The sequence below is a fragment of the Apus apus genome, chromosome 6 (assembly GCF_020740795.1).
Source record: "Apus apus isolate bApuApu2 chromosome 6, bApuApu2.pri.cur, whole genome shotgun sequence".
NCBI classification, from domain to species: Eukaryota; Metazoa; Chordata; class Aves; order Apodiformes; family Apodidae; genus Apus; species Apus apus.
Window position 1 is genome coordinate 17,801,881 of NC_067287.1, and position 17,145 is coordinate 17,819,025.

Below are 17,145 nucleotides of genomic sequence, written 5' to 3' on the forward strand. Positions count from 1 at the left end.
TTAATTAAAATTCTGGCCGGGTTCTCTGAGGAGTGTCCCAGTGAACTAGAGATAATTTTTGTTTAAAGCTCTGCTTAATTTAAAAAAAAAAACACACCACAGAAATAAAAAACCCAAACAAACACAAAAGGTAAGTATTGGACTTGGCTCTGCACTGAAGAGGTGTTTACAAACTGGTGATCCCAACCCATTAAGCCAACTGCTCAAAGCTACGCCATGTTCTGTGCTCAGTAATTTTGAGTTTTGAAGAGGAGGAGAGATGGGAAATGGTATATATTTCAAGTCCATCCTATTGCTGTTTATGACGTTCTGTTCTAAATGTGAACCTGGATAAACTTTTTTTAGGACACAAGATTTTGTAAAACATACTAAGGCAGGTTTTTTATCTAGCCTGTTAAGGTTTTTTTGCAGGTATTTATAATTTAACATAGCAAATGATGTCATAATATTTCCCTAGTATCCCTACTCCATTTTGGAGTCTGTTAGACTGTGTAAGAGACTAAACATATTACTGCAATTTTTATTTCATCTGACATATGGTGTAACAAGACAATGTGATCCTTTCAGAAATCTAGGCTGTTTGTTGAGACTTATGGTATTTTGTGGTCTGTTATGTATGCTTGATTATAATTGGTATAAAAATGGGCCTAAACATAAAAACTGTTTAGACATAATGCTAGCTTCAAAATGCAATCCTGTTGATGTGGAACTAACTGCAAAATTGTGTTATGTACTAGCTTGAAAACTGCAATGAAATTTCAAATTGCTACTAATTAGTGTGATTCACGTGGCAAAGTAATATATTTTTTTCCTTTTTCTGAACTATGATTTTTAATTTATGAATGTGTTCATTTTCTCTGTCATGACTGATCATCTTAACTTACTGTACTGCAGCAAATGCAATACATGGCTTCTGGTGCTTGTCACGACAATGTTGCCAGAACCATTGAGATCCTGGAAAATGGATTACTCCCTTTGCCACTTCCACTGGTAGAATATGAGTTATTTTCTTCAGGAGTACTGTCTCAGTATAGGAATTATTACTTCAAAATCACAATTTTGTTTAGATTTTTAGACTTAGCCATGTGTAAAACTAAGAAATAATTTATTCTTTATGTCAGTATATCATCAGATTATACCATTTACTGTCAAAAGGGTAAGTAGAGAAAAGCAGTGGTGCTCTGGTGAGCTTTTAAGATCTTGTTATTATCACAAACACCTTTGCCTCCTCTGCACATTTACTTGAGTTTGTGTTCTCTCTGCAGGTAGTATTTTGTAATGCTTTTTTTTTCTCATACCAAGCTCTGCCAACCATTTGATTTCTCTCCACAAAACAGCAGTTTTAAGCTCACTTTGTGTCTAATCTTTCTATGCATCCTTTAATATGATAAATTATTATTTTACAATTGCTGTAATTACATTTGTATCCCAGCTGCCCTTGTCCTGCTCTACCCACATTATAAATGTCATGATTATCTGAAACACTTATTTTGGAGGAGGTAGAGAAGGGAAGTGGAGAAAAAGGTGAGGGGTGAATACCTTTTGAAATTCAAACGTAATGCAAGTTTTTTCTGTCTTGGTTTATTTTTTTAGTTAATCTTTCTCAATTGTCCTGAGATGTAACAGCTGAAAATATGTACTGAAAGGGTTAAGTCGACATGAAAGAATTCATTTCCACTTTAATGACCTAGCCTTGCTGGGTTAGGACGATGGGGAACATGCTTCTGACTTGTACTCCTATTGCCAATTAACACCTCCTATAACAGGTTGCCTCAGCTAGTCATTGAAGCAGAGGCAGTAGAAATAGTTTACATGCAGCTTGTTTTTCACACTAGTTGTTTAATACTCACAAAATTAAACTATTAAAAGGTTCTTTCTTACCTTACTGGGAAAGAAATAAACACTATAACGGTCAGTGTTTGCTTCTGTGTTCTGTCTTAATGTTTAAGTTGTTCCAACTGCAAAAATAAAAGTAGTAATTATCATAGCAGTTACCTTTTACACAGAAATGTGTTGGTTTTGGTGCAATGAAGCTAACATTTGCTCTACAGCACTGTAGTTCACTGCCTTTTTTTATTACAGTTGCCCCTGCAAAACTGAGTTTCTTTGTTGAAACAGTTACGAATGTATTTCAAAATCATCTTTTGTGGTATTAGTGTGACACTAGAGCAGTATTTAAGATCCATTGAAACATTAGAAAGTGTCTCCATTTGTGGAATATTTCTCAGTTCCTGGTGTAATTAATAGAGTACACTTTCTGTACCTCTTTCAATAAATGTAAAATAGTACAAATACAGAGCAGTGCTCTAAAATGACACTTCAGTTCACATTTAATCAGCGGGTATTTTAATAACATAATAAAATTGGTTAAATAATTGATACCAGTTCACACAAAGAGAAAGGTGGAGTAATATACCTAAAAGTGTTAACAAATTTGCTAAAAGGCCTGGTAGATAACACTTCAAGGCGTTAGTTTTTATCCTGTTAGAATGGCAAATGCCTTTAACACTTCGTCAACAAGGGCTGCCTAAGTAAAGGGCTGCTCGGATCATCTCCTTAACTGTTTGAAACAAAAATAGTATCATGCATAATTTAATATTACAATGTAATCTTTTGTTCATAACTTGAAAATTACTCTGTTTCCATTACAAGTTTTCCTGAAAAGTATTAAGGAAATAAAAAGCATTTTAAGAGTGCTATTTTCATTGAAATAGTAACTATTACTATTGAAACTGGGATTCTCCCATTCTACACAAAACAAAACCAGAGTTTTGTTGGGTTTTACAAGCTGGTTAGCTGTCAGACACCTCATTTCACTGACTGACACCATGTATAGTTAATTCAAAGGAAACATTAATTTTTAGTTAGTGGCACAATAACAGCCTCTCTCTCTCTCTTTTTTTTTTAGTAATTTTTGAATTTTAGAAATTGCTGCTATATATATAGAATATAGGAATGCTTGGGAGATAACGTTCAATATTCCTTGCAGCTTACAAGTCCCAGTTTTCTCCAGTTCCCCAAGAAATGATCCAGTGAAGCTATGGGCGGGAAGAATGAAGGCAATATTTGCTGCTTTGCAGTAAGATGGACAGTCTTAGAAAGCTCTGTGCAGTGGGAGAGCCATCTGACCTTCCGTAACAAAAAAATACCAGCAGATATTTTTATTGCAAATACAAATGCTTACTTGTTTGGGTTTTTGACACTAATTATTTTAGTTTGGTACTCTGCTTCATAAGGATGGTGCTCCTTTGTTTAAGTTGGCAGGCAGTGAAGTTTATGAACAGTGATAACAGCACATGCAGTGGATGGATACTTTGCCTCCATGTAGAGATTAGCTCAGAAAGTCTTTTTTCCTCTTTGCTTCATTGAAGAAATGTATAAGCTTCCATGGAAGACTAGCAGAAACAGGCCAAAGACATCTCAAAACTTGTAACACGTAGCTAGCTCCCTCATACTGTGTAACTAGCACACAGGAGCTGTGGCTGTCACTCCAAGGCTGTGTTAGATTATCAGCCTTTTATGGAAGAGGAGATCATTGGAGGTGGAAGTAAATTGGTTCCAGTTTCCAAATGTTGGTTGTTTTGTTGTTGTTGTTTTTTTTCATTTGGCATTGTCTAAAGCCAAGTAAACTACTTGGAAGACCCAAGATCTTTTAGGTTGGTTATATCTACTAAATCCTAGAAAGTTTTAGGTTAAAAATTTTATGAGTTTTGGGTTTATAATTTCCTGTAGAAAGACAAATGTATGCCTGTAGTATTTTATGTGCCATTTTATCTTTGGTAACAAAATAATGTTGTGAAGCTAGATTCTCAACAGGTTTTGACGTGCGCATCCTTTCCTTCTCAAAATTCCTGAATGTATGTATAAGAAAAATCTCAGAACTCTTGAGTGGTTCATTCTAATTTAAATTCAAACAAAGGAAAGAATATTAACATGAAAATTAATACATATAGTTGGTATAGTGCAATGAGTTGTTTCCTTTTCTCATAATTTAGCTAGTAATTATCTCTGAGGCGAACAGAGCAAACTGAAAGAGGATAGTGAAATCTTCACAGAAGAACAGTCTGTGACCAAGGAAGTACATACTAAGTGCTGTATTTTATAAGAAGACCGAGAATTAATAAACCTACATTGTATTTGCATTGTATACTACCATTAGCTAATTTTTAAGAGTTCAGGTAAAGTGACTGGACTGCTTGACAAAAGTGGAAGCTAATCTTTAATTTTTTAGTATCTCAAGCATGTGCTTAAAGTGAAAGAGAAGTTTGCAGTTCTGTCTCCTAAGGCTTAATGTAGACATTTGTATGTATGTATTTAAACTCGCAGTTAGTGTGCAAAAGCATTCACAATTAATAGTATGACTTTAAAAGAAAAAAAGGTGCTAAGCAAGTTTATTTATGCCAATGAAGCATTCCTTTATGAATTAGCAATGCTTACACTGAAAATGATCTGTTGGCTATGGGCCCAGGCAGGAGAACTTTAAAGATAGTAGTTTCTGTTTTCAAAACTTCTTGTAGAGTGCCTAAAGGATTGATAAAGTATAATATTAAATATCCCCTCTGGTCCATAACCAAGGTTGTCAAGCATTTGAAAGCTCCAGGGAGTACAGAAATAATAAAAGAAGGAAATATTAGGAATAAGTACAGTAGGTTAACACTCTGTTTTAGTTCCACCTTTGTGTAAACTGAAGATTATTTAGTTGCCTTGTTACAGAAACAAAATGTAACAATGTTTGTCTCCTCCCTGTAAGTATTGAATCCACTGAGTGATCTTAAATAGATTTTAAAATGGGAAAAGTTATGAAGAATAATTAAACTCTTACAAGTTGTGAACACAGGTGTCTACATATAGGGCACAGAGATGTGATTAGTGCCTCAGCTGCAGGAAAGGTGTCAGTGTGATCTGCCATCTTAACAGACATTTGAGGTTCCATAGAGGAGAGCCTATTCAAGAGGCATAGTCTGGAATAACTTCAGTTCAAGCTCCTGATTTTTGAGAAGCTAGTCTCAATTAAATATCACTATCAGCCTTCCAGAAAACACAGAACTACTTATGCTAGTTTGGGGAACATTTTTTAATGCTATTCTTTGTTTTAAAAAATACTGAATGGTGTAATGGAATGCTTGCTTACAGAGAAATATTGAAGTCTGGGACAAATGTGGAGTATGTATGGTGATCACAGGATGGATATTATGTTTCTTCACTTCAGACTCTCTGGTCTACAGGTGGTAGAAAATTGGAAGAAAGCTTTACTTGTGAATTAATTATTTTGATTGTTATAAAAATAATTAATTCGTTCTTTTTTTTTTTTTTTTTAATTAAAACCCAACTTACCTGTGCTTTATCCATAGCAGTGATTAAGTGGCAATATGAGTCTTTGTGCTTTCCAAAGTATTAAGACTTTTAAGTGAAAAGATGATAATTTAGAATAGACTCAAAGGAGGAGAGATACAGTTAAGAAAGTAAACTTATAAGTGGTTGGGGTGCCCCGTGCATCAGGTTCTGTGAAATGTTTTGAACAGTTGCTTGTAGAGTTTCTTATTGTGTTAGAGGAACACTTCTTCAATGGAGGATATCTCTTGGGCTAGGCGTAGTCAGGGAAATACTTGGTAAAGAGGTGGAATTGAATAATAATAAACCCTTGGCAAGAATATTATAGAAGGAAAGGCCAAAGTGGCAGAAGAATTAGCAGAGAGGAGTAAGAAGTGAGGGAAAGCAAACATGAAGAGGTGATAGTCAGCAGTATCAAAGTTGGAAATAAAGGTTTGGAAGTGTTAGGAAGCAGTTTTGGTTGACACAGAGCTATGCATGTATGTGAGTTTCAAAATACGAAGGTTGGATTCAATATAAAAAGATTGGTTCTGGAGCTAATAGAGAAGCAATTCATTGGCATTGGGGAAAAAAACTGAAACAAACAAACCAATACAAACAAAAAAACCCTAAAACCACAACTGCATTTTAGTCCTGTATTTAAAGCATTCTGAAGAAGAGATGATAGTTTTTTGTGTGTGTAAAAGTGAAAGTATGTGAGAAGGACAATTACTATACAAATTTGATAAGCGGATTACTTAAGTTCCTGGGTTTATCTTCAGGAGGTGGTGGCTTGTATCAGTCATTATGTCTTCTGTTTGATGTGATGTGGAATCATTTTGTACTTAGTTTTTTTCTACTGTAAGTGAAAAACAGTAATTTACTCAAACTTTATTTTTTTGCCCAATTTTGCTTATAACTGTGTAACAAAGTTCTAAATCTACAAAATGTTTGTGTAAAGACATCATTTTTTCTTCCTTTAACTTAATGTGGAGTATGGTTGGGTTTTTTTGCTGTACTCCATAATTGCTCTGTTGCCCTTTTAAGCTTATATCATTTAGTGCAGAAGTAACCTTTTGACTTTTCAGTGGAAATTTGTTGTACACAATTTGATAATAAAGTAATGAATGTACTGTTGATTGCCTGCAATAAGGTACATTGATAAGGAATTCTATATGTAAGAGCAGTATGTCTCTTGCTGCTCGAGAAAGGGACATTTAAACTGCTGCCTCCTGTGTTTTTCATTTTCAACAGTACACGGAACGTGTTTCAACCAATCATTCACACCTGGGACAGTTGTGCTAATTTTTGAGTTAACTACTCATAAGGCAAAGAGCAAAGTATTTTGTTCACAGCTTTTCCACCTAGGGATCGGAGGTCCATTTTTTCTCTCACTGTACTAGTGTATCTGCAAAGTACTCCCATAGCCTTTATCTGCAAGTCCTCTTTAGCTGAAAGCTGATGAAGCAAAGGGAAATTGCTGTTTGTGTTGGTGCCAGTTAATCATGCTAGCCCAGCAGCATTTACATTCACACCACTGTAAGAAACACATAGTTAATTGGAGAACTGGCCGTATTTTACAGCTGACGAAGGTTAGCATTGCAGCAAGGCTGACTAATGGAAACTTGTCTGACTCTTAGCCTGTATGTCTTGTAGCAGGTTTGGACCCAGTGCAACACTTGCCAGTTTTTTATTTGTCTGATTCTGGTAAGATTGCTCTTTAGATTGGTATTGCTTTGTGGGGGGAGACGGGGTCATGGCTAGGTGACTTGTGTTATGAAATAGGTTAGTGAGAGAAGGTGCTGTAGAGGGGTTTGAATGTGCTGCTTTTTGGGTTCTTTGTAAGAATGGCATCTAACACACACAGTCACAGTTACGTATGCATTTTCCTGTAATTTTTGTGACATGGAAAACAAAATGTTTGGAAAAATGCCTAATAGCAATGGTGGAGAAAATAATTATTTATTCTTTTCATAGGGGCCACCAACAGATGCTCCTGCAGTCGATACAGCGGAACAGGTTTATATCTCTTCCCTTGCACTGCTGAAAGTAAGTCTTCTGTGTGTATTGCATCTATCTGTAATGCTGGAGACAGAGTACCTGGCACCTATCCAGAGTTTATGGACCTGTGCTCTTTAGGTGCTGGTCAGACCAGTTTTTAAAAGAAGTTAATACTCTTTGGAACACACAAAGTAAGATATTTTAATTATTTTTTTTTCTTAATTTTTACTATTTTATAGTTCCTTACTGTTTCCAGAAGTGCTGCAAGTTGTAAATTATATATAGATCAGCAAAAACCGAAAGAACTATCCCAAGTCAAACTTGAACCTTCTGTTAAATGTAGTGTCATTTGGTCTTTATTCCAGATGTTGAAGCATGGTCGTGCTGGTGTGCCTATGGAAGTTATGGGTCTGATGCTCGGGGAGTTCGTTGATGATTACACTGTGAGAGTGATTGATGTTTTTGCAATGCCACAGTCAGGAACGGTGAGTTCTTTGCAGCTAAACCTTGATAATTTTGTTTGCTTGTTTGTTTTTTACCTTATGGTAAATATTTTTTAAAGCTTTTTCTGCTTTACCTCATTTATGAACTCTTAAGGTATAACCTACTAGGTATAACTTGAGTATGTCTAATGGATTTAAAGTAAAAAAAAAAACAACTTAAAAAATTTCTTTTTAGCAAAGACTAGTATATGTACATGTAAATATGTTGGTATAACATCACTTAGAAGATTTATAAATTGATAACTTTAAGAATTCGTATTCTATGAGCTAGAAGAAAGATTCAAAATGTGAAAGGCTTGATTAGATGCCCTTAACTTTGGTGATATTACAGATATAATTCCAAGTGGCTCTCTTTGACAGATTTTAGTGGCATATCTCTTAGATTATATTTTTGCAATGTAAAAAAAATAGTATGTTAATTGTTAGTAAAAATATTCACGCTTTAAGGAGATATTGGCTCATTGTAACTTTAGAATGGGTATAATGGGAATTTATTATGTTTTTCCTGTGTAACTTGAATGAAATACTGTTTTTAAAAGAAGCACAGATACCTCTGTGACTCAGAGCTGCATATCAATGAAATTTTCAAATTCTTTTGCTCTGAGTTGATTCTGCTCATGTACATAGTATAAGCAGAATCTGCAAAAAGCCAGTACGTGATATTTATCTTGAATAAAACCTGTAGAGCTGAACTTGTAAGAAACAAAAGGCCAGAATTTTCAGACAAACAGAAGGAAAATATTAATTCCTATACCTATTTAATAATGTTTACTCATAGTAGGGATGACTTAAATAGCAATTCAAAACATTCGGCTTTTTAAAAACCACATTGATCTATATTTCTAAAAACTGTTTATATTCAAGTATGTTCTATCAAGTAGTTCTAAAGCAGTTGGGTTTCCCTTTTGAAAGAGATGCTTATGAATGTGTTTAAATTTTTGTTTGTGGAAAGTAACAAGTTAAAAGACAATACTGGTTTATGTATAGCTATTATGATTTTTGTCTGTCTTCTCCATCAGGGTGTCAGTGTGGAGGCAGTTGATCCCGTATTTCAAGCAAAAATGTTGGATATGCTGAAACAGACAGGAAGGTAAGTCACCCTAAAGAGAGCTGACAGTCACAAGTACTCCCTGTGTGTTGTTAGAAGAAACAGCTGCCTTTCTGCAAAGTTAGTCATCTGGGAACTGTTAATAACATTTAGAAAGAAAGAATTGGCCCAGAAATCTAGTGAGTATCTTAGCATGTAATTCAATCCACCTCATGCTTTTCTACAGTCAGGAGATTGTAACTCATGTTAAACCTACAGCTTTGATTATTATATTTCCTTGCACAGAAACATTACAGTGCTGCTCAATTTAGTATAGGCAGTTACTAAACAATAACTATTTAAAAGATTGGGTTTTTAAAAATTTTGTTTAAGATTAAAAAATTACAAAGTTGAAGCTTATTTATGGGCAAGTTTAATAAAAAGAAAGGGAAAATTATTTTGTAAAAAATCCTAGTATTTAAACAAATTTTTATTTCACTCCTACCTCTCAACAGTTGTCGTCTGCTTGCTCAAATTCTTTTACTGTGGGAAAAACTTCAAAATTAATGTTAGCAAAAGGCTCAGCAGCTGAACAGAACAGTGCAAATTGCTTTTTGACTGAGTTCCTAGTTCTACTGCTGGTTTAATTGATATTTAATCCTTTCCCACTGTTGGTTCCCGTTGTCCATGTCTGAAATGGACTTTTTGCCGTGAAAATTCAACCCTCTGCGCCAAGGAGTTAAAGACTAGATATTTACTCAAGTGCTGAAAGGGTAAAAACTAGTTCAGAGAAGGTGTGGTAACAGGGTGAAAAACTGCAAGCATCATCTACCACTGATAATATGCATCTCTTAATGATAGCTCTCTTTTGTCACGTTTATTCATGTCCATGTTTTCACCATACTGTGATGAGTAATTTAAATACTTCTAGTGGTGGTTTTTTCACAGCTTATCCTAATTTATGCCCTGATACATGACTATTTCTTCTTGTTTTCTGTGGTTTTATTTTTAAGTATCTCGATGTCCTCTTTGTTTCAGACCTGAGATGGTTGTTGGTTGGTATCACAGTCACCCTGGCTTTGGCTGTTGGTTGTCTGGTGTAGATATCAATACTCAGCAGAGCTTTGAAGCCTTATCAGAAAGAGCTGTTGCTGTGGTGGTGGATCCCATTCAGAGCGTAAAAGGAAAGGTATAGTAGGCTTGCTTTTCTTTTTTTTAAGTATTTCATTAAGGTTTAATATAGAAGCATTGTAAATATGTATAAGGTCCTTTTTTTTAGGCCCGTTCTGCGTTAATTGATAAAAAAACCTTCTCATTTTAATTGAGAGCTTTTATTTTATTCTGCATCTCACATCAGCAGTCCTTAAATAGACTGGGAGTCTTTGATATTGTCACTACACATAACCAGTCATAGACCTTCCTTATTATTTTGCTATTCAGGATTCACTCAACATGTTTTCAGTACATTGTTTCAGATACTACATTTTAGCCACAAAATCTAAGATGAATTAACTACCAGATTGGAATAGGCTCAGCTCCTTATCATGGGTACTGAAGCAGCATTGATTTATAGGCTTTGTATATAGGCTTTTAGTGTCATTTCTATTCCAAATGTTTTTGGGCAATCAAGCTTTATAGAAGACTTGATATCAAGCATTTGAGTTTTTGAGCAGTGTGCAGATAAATTATTAGGTATGGTAAATTATTTTGGAAAGTGATTAACTTGCAAAGCATATTGGGTTATAGTTGTCCTTTGTTGAAATCTCTTTTGTTCTTGTTTAGTTCTCCTTTTATTTCTTTCTAGCCCCATATGCCATTTTCCTATTTCCTGCCTCATGACAGCAGGGAGCAGCTCTATTATCACCTTCACAGAGCTGTCTGCAAATGTGAGAGGCAATTCGATTTTGCTCAACCACAGGGAGAGTGGATTAGAAAAACTACAGAACATACAGAAATTGGCTAGGTGGTTTACTGCTTTAAAATACTGCTGAGGTGTTTTGTTTGAGCATGTACTCTCATTGTATTGTAGAATAATTATTGAAATGCATCATGGTATGTATGGACTATATTAATATAAATGTAGAAATGTTTAAAAAGTAAGTGTACGTCTTCTGTAAAGCTTTAGTATCTTATTTCCTATGAGACAGATCATATTGAAGCTACCAAACAATTCCACTAAGGATTCCCTTAATTTCATAACAATATCTGAAGCTACAGTTGCATTTTCAGTTGTTGGTTTTCTTTAAATCTGATTTTTGTAGTAAGTTTGTTTACATAACAAGAAATAAAAAAATTAATAGCTTCTGCTTGTTTGGAAGCTATTAGACATCTGAATCAATTCAGCTCCCCATAAAGAGTAGAGGAAAATTTAGAGTTTTTCTGGGAGTAAAAGGCTATGCAGTAGAATATCTAATTACTCATTACTTATTTTTTCTATAACTTTTTCCTGTTTTTTTCTTATTTTCCCACTCCAATAAAAGCATTGAAATAGGATTATTTTTATTTTGTCAAAATACAATTTTTGCAACTGTTCTGGTAATTAGTTTAGACCTCATTAGCTATTAAATCTGTTAAAGAGAAGAACCCTCCCAGTAAGTCATGCTACTGTTATACCACACTTGCTCACTAACTGCTTTTTTTTTTTGAAAAAAATTCTTGCTACTGTTGTTTGACACAGATGTCATCGTTGACAGTCTTTGTTCTCTTCAAGAAAATATTATTTGGCATATTTGGTTTTCAGTGAGTAGTTTTGTCCATCTAAACATTTCTGGAATTCTTTGTCCATCTAAACATTTTTCAATTGCAGCTGCTCTTATGGTATTGCTGCCAGTACTAGAGACCACTGGAAGTCTTGTAATGTTTGTTTTTCATACGTGTCTAGCTGCTACAGTCAGATTAAATTACATTCTCTGGTTTTGCATTAAAAAAAAAAGTTTACATCTCTCATGTTTCTGTCAAGTGCATCGTTAAAAGTTTAGAAATAGAAAGAATCCCCCAAATTATGAATACCACTTCGAATGAATGTCCTGATTTTGAGAATGAGATGGGGCTATGGAATGTGATCCTGGTTGGCAAGATCACTTATATTAAAGTGTATTTTGATTTTAAATTAACTGAGACAAGAACAGACATATTAGAGCTCAAGGGGATTTCTTAGGTCAGATGTGACTGCTTGATGTGCATGACTGCCTTAGTATGGCATCTAGTGCCTTTTTGTATGTTAGACAACTTGAGCTAAGCCTAAATCAGAGAAGTACCTGCTGTTTCTCGGTACCAGCAAATGAACTGTTTGCAGAGGTCATTTTGTTGGTATCATAGCCACTATACTGGTGGGGGTTTGTTCATCTATGTAGTTATGGGAGTCCAAGATCATTGCTCATTATACCTTTTACTAGCATAACTGGCATAAAATTATAGTGAACATGTGGCACAGAAGATTTTAATATGGTGTGTTTTGACTGAGATGAGATATATTTAAAAACAAATTCCAAAATAACACGTTAACTAATTTTAAACCTCCCTCAGGGCAGGTCTGTGCCCACATAAATTGCTATGGCTTATAGTCAGTGAAGCAGTCATGGTTGTGCTAGTGAAGAATAACCAGAGCAGAGGTTATTTTCATATGTCAGGAAGTTGAAATGAATTTTGATGAGGAGTCTCAGGTTCACCTTGACTAGCTTAAGCATTAAAAAGCAGCTTGCCCTGTCACTTGTAGAAAGCAAAAACTTATTACTTATTTGTTAGGTGTCCTCATATGGTTACATGAGGTCCCAAACACAGGGGTGTATGATTGCAATTCAAAGATAAGAATAAATACAATTCTCATCAGTTTTAAATTTAAAAAGTATGTTTTCTAAAAGACAGTGAGGAAAAATAAGTAATAAAATCCTTATATGAAAATAACCCCCTCATATAGATCTGTGGACTAAGTGTCAACTGTATTAATGACCATTTTAGGAATGGGATATTACTACACAAATATAGTAGGACACATGAAGGGCAGGTAGGTTTAAATACCAGTCTTACTACTTCACATACAAATTCTTGCACACACAGAATGCTTCATGACTATGTACCATATATTTCAATTTAATAATGTTCTAGCTGTCTGTAAAATAAACTCACAACAAACAGATCACTGAGCTTTAGATGAAAGGCAGTGTTAATAGAACCCAGAGGGAAAAAGCTTTATGTTTTTGCTTTCTTTAAATTATTTTTAGATTTATTTCTGTGAATGAAATCAAAGAAAAACATGCTGAAATACAGCCAGTGGGGCAACCTGGCTAGCTGTTGCTTCATCTTGTACTTACTAATAAACCTTTCTTTTATGCCCTTCAGTTCCCCAGTTTGTGCAATGGAAGTTGTAGTACATTTTTAGAATATTCCACAGAAGCAGTAATTTCATTAAAGATCTGGAATAAAGCTAAATATTGACATTTCATATTTATTTCCAACATACATTTTGAAATGTCTGTGCAAAGAACTTGCGTACCTTTGCCAAATGGTAAAAATAAATTTTTTTAGACCTTAACTTAGCAGCTGTTCCTCACCTCTTAAGAAAAATGTAACTACACTAAACCCACTCTAATGATAGTATCTTTTAACTCCACAAGCATTGATTTACTATGTTGCATTCATATATGTTAAATTAAGAATAAACTAGTGGGTTTTTTAACTGTTTTAAACTTTAAATCTTTATTATTAAAAAGTGACCATTAAAAAGTTTTGGTTTTCTGAGGCTGTTTATTCTTTTCCCTTGGTTAATAATAGCTGGCGTAAAGATCAGTAAAATACCCAAAATTGTCAGATGTGCATTTTGTACATGTGGTCTTTAGTAGGATATGTAGCAAAATCTCTTATTCATACAGCAAAATTTCATGTCAGTAATACAGTAATTTTTCCTAGCAAGGCACTATCAGAAGTATTTATAGGAATGTCTGTTGGTTTGTGGCAAAACTTTTTTTAATTGTTTGCTGAGGAAAAGACATGTCTTTGCAATAACTTCTTATAAATTCTACTTTACATGTTAATCACCTCCTGACAGATGAAAACAAATGTACTATGCATCTTAATCTTGTGCTCAAACCATATCCTGCCACTTTCATAAGAGGTTTTTGCTATGGTATTTTATCCTTTTCTTAATCTCATTCAAAGAATGCAAGGAGAAAAAGTCATGTACATTTATGTAGCCAGGGAAATAAAATAATTGCAGTTGTAAATGATCTCAGGAGATCATCTAGTCCAACTTTGTGCAGAGTGTCAACATGGAGTGCAGACCAGCTGAATTAGATTTTTGTTCACTTGAGTCTTGAGATGCAACAGCTTCATGTTCCAACACTTAATTATTCTTGCAGGGTTCTTTTCCCCCCTCATATATAGTCAGCAGCTCCCCCTTTCAGTTTATTCCTACTGTCTCCTGCCATATACGTCTTTGAAGAACCTTGTTCTGTGGTCTGAGTAACCTCTCCTGGAATTGAAAGGTTTCATACTTCAAAGAGTAGCCAGAATATGGGCTGTAGTCTAAAACCATTTTGTTCAAGCAGTTTCTTTTGAGTGGAAGTCGTAAATTGCTTTCTTTTGTTCAATTTAGAAGATTGTTATAATTTCATTCTAAAAGGAGTAACAAATGCGATGAACTTTATCATTTCTTCTTTTACTTATTTTTAAAGTGTGAAAATAAAAAAAATCTTATCATGATCCTAGAAGTCCCAAAGTATTTTTTTAAGTATTATTTGTCCTAAAATAGCCATCAGATGGAGAGAGAGAGAGAAAGATGGATGGATGGATGGATGGATGGATGGATGGATGGATGGATGATGGCTTTATCCTCCTTGTACAAATTAAGACCTGAGGAGAACAGAGCTTAGCTGAGTTGCTGCTGTAGGTCCATAGCAAAATTGCCTCTGTCAAGGTCATCTTGAACAGGGTGAAGGTCTCAAAGTGCTTTTGAGCTCTTAACAAAGACAAATAATATCTTTAAAAAGTAGATTCCACTTTCTATTTAGAATTACTCTATTTAGAATGATAAAGCATTTTACCCTTGTCGTGAAAGTGTGGTGGCTCAAATGCTGTACTTGGAAATTTTGTAGCTTTCCAGCATATTTGTAATTCTTACTGTGCAGTAAGTTTTGATGTAGTCACAGGATAGAATTTCACTGTGAAACCAACAGATCACATAGTTGAACAGAGCTTTTTCTTTGTTTGTTTGCTGGATGTTCTGGTGACCTTTTCCATAAACCACTCCTCTTCCTTTTTTTTTTTTTTTTTCTTCCCCATCTAGGTGACAACCTGTGTGTAATTAGTTGTGTATATGAGCAATATGGTTTTGTTAATATCCTATTTCAGTTCTTAACTCTTCGAAGTAGCAGATGGTCATTTTGTTAAGTGCTCACCAGAAGAATAGCAATTTGCAAATAGTTTTTGTCTCTTCTGCTACTTTCATGTACTACTTTTATGTTCCAGTTTAGATTAAATTTTTTATATACTGTGCTATCTCAGCTTGGTGACATATGTGGCGAAAGGCAGCTGAATTCCTTGTCTGAGACAGTTTTTGTGTTGCAGATCCTCCCAATTTATCAAGATATATATATGGGAATGGTTTTGTAACTTGGAAATTACTTGATATTCTAGAAGGGTGAAACCAAAAGCAGACAAATTTAACAATACTTCTCTGAATGTCAGAATTACCATCTAGCCTCAAAAATGCTTCTGAGGGATTTCGTGTTTTCAAACCTCCACTCTTTCATCAGAGTGCTATTATTTTCCCTTTGAACCTGTACTTTTACCTTGTTTGTTCAAATTAACTGCAGGATTGGAGGAGATGATGGCTGTTTTTAAGAGGATTACAAAAAAGCAATCCTTAAAATGAGATGGGTGGAGAAACTAGTGTAATGCCTGAAATTTGAAATTGTATTTAGTCCATTAAGAATTAAGTTTGTAAGAACTTAAAGTAGATTGGAGCTGCCCAACAAGATTTACTTTATATACCCAACTTTTCCCACTTCATGCATTTGTCTTAATAACCTTTACCATAACAAATCTTCCCTGGACACAAGTGAATCCCTAGACACAGCTTAAAAGTATTAATTAAAAACAACTGAACGAAACGATAAACTGATGATATTGTCACTACTGCTTTGGAAACATATCTGTTTATTGTGAATTATTATGCAGATTATATTTTAAAAGTAAATATATTTTTTAAAATGATACCTGCAATTATATGTCAGAATCTTTTATACCTGGAACAACTTTAATTATTGCTAACACTTTTCTTTTGTAAAGTGAACAATTCTAAAATAGAGAATATAACTATAATACAAATAAACAATGTATAATTTTGTTTGAAATGTCAAGGATAGATTTCTGTACCTTTTGTATAATGTCTAGTATGTTTTGGTACTCTTACAGTACTGTGCTATTTCTTAATGTTGAATAAACAGAGCATTAATTGCAGTAACCTGCATCTCAGAGATGGAAATATCCCTCAATCTGGGCAAGTGTTGTGATAGGAGCCTGAAGTGGAGAATAAGGAAGTAAATGTTTTTATTCTGAGTTTGATTACTGTTGATTCAATAAAGATTGATGCTCTTTTTCCTGAAGAATCATGTTTGTAGATGAATTGCATCCATACTACAGTGTAGGCCGCTCAGTGTTTTCAGTTCATGTGTTTTTCCATATGTAGACATAAACTCCAAAGTATTTAATTGTTTTATTACTGCCAGTATACCACTATTTTATTACGGATTTGTTTGAAACCTATCCTCAAACCAGGACAAAACCCGATGTTCTTTATAGTAATTGCATATATTCAGAATAACATTTTGCATATGTTACTTCCTAATTTTTAATGGGATGTTGAAACTGGTACTGCTGGTGCTCTAAATTTTGTTCTGCAATGTCCTTTGGACTTGCTGTGATTTAATTAAGTGATATACGTTTGCCTAAACCATTTACATAGGTTACTTCAGTTCATGCCCTTTCATAAAACAAAAAAGTTCCAAGAAGTACTAAATGTTTAATTTATTTTTGCTGTGGTGGATGTAGAATAGTCCATTTATCTTCATTAAGGCATACAGCTTTAAAACTTGTGGCTTTGCTATTTGGGAGTTATGGATGCATGCCCTCACTTGTCAAGATAAATGTATTATACTGCAGTTCTTTCCCCTCCTTGTATGGATATTCAAGTTGTACTGTGGATTTGACCACAAGTAAGCAATTCTCCAAGGGTAGAGAAGGAAAATGCACATACTCCTAGGAATATATTTTTCCAGAGCTAAAATTGACATTTTATAAATAATTTCC

The 17,145-nt window shown here is 34.4% G+C and overlaps 1 protein-coding gene across 1 annotated transcript in view; it reads left to right on the forward strand.

Annotated features, from left to right (window-relative positions):
• The window catches only part of PSMD14 (proteasome 26S subunit, non-ATPase 14), a 47,551-nt gene that overhangs the window by 15,786 nt on the left and 14,620 nt on the right, over positions 1–17,145 (forward strand). The window contains exons 4-7 of the mRNA XM_051623308.1: positions 7,288–7,359; positions 7,677–7,796; positions 8,834–8,904; positions 9,880–10,030. Coding sequence (XP_051479268.1) covers positions 7,288–7,359; positions 7,677–7,796; positions 8,834–8,904; positions 9,880–10,030 — 414 coding nt within the window. The remainder of the gene's footprint in view (positions 1–7,287; positions 7,360–7,676; positions 7,797–8,833; positions 8,905–9,879; positions 10,031–17,145) is intronic.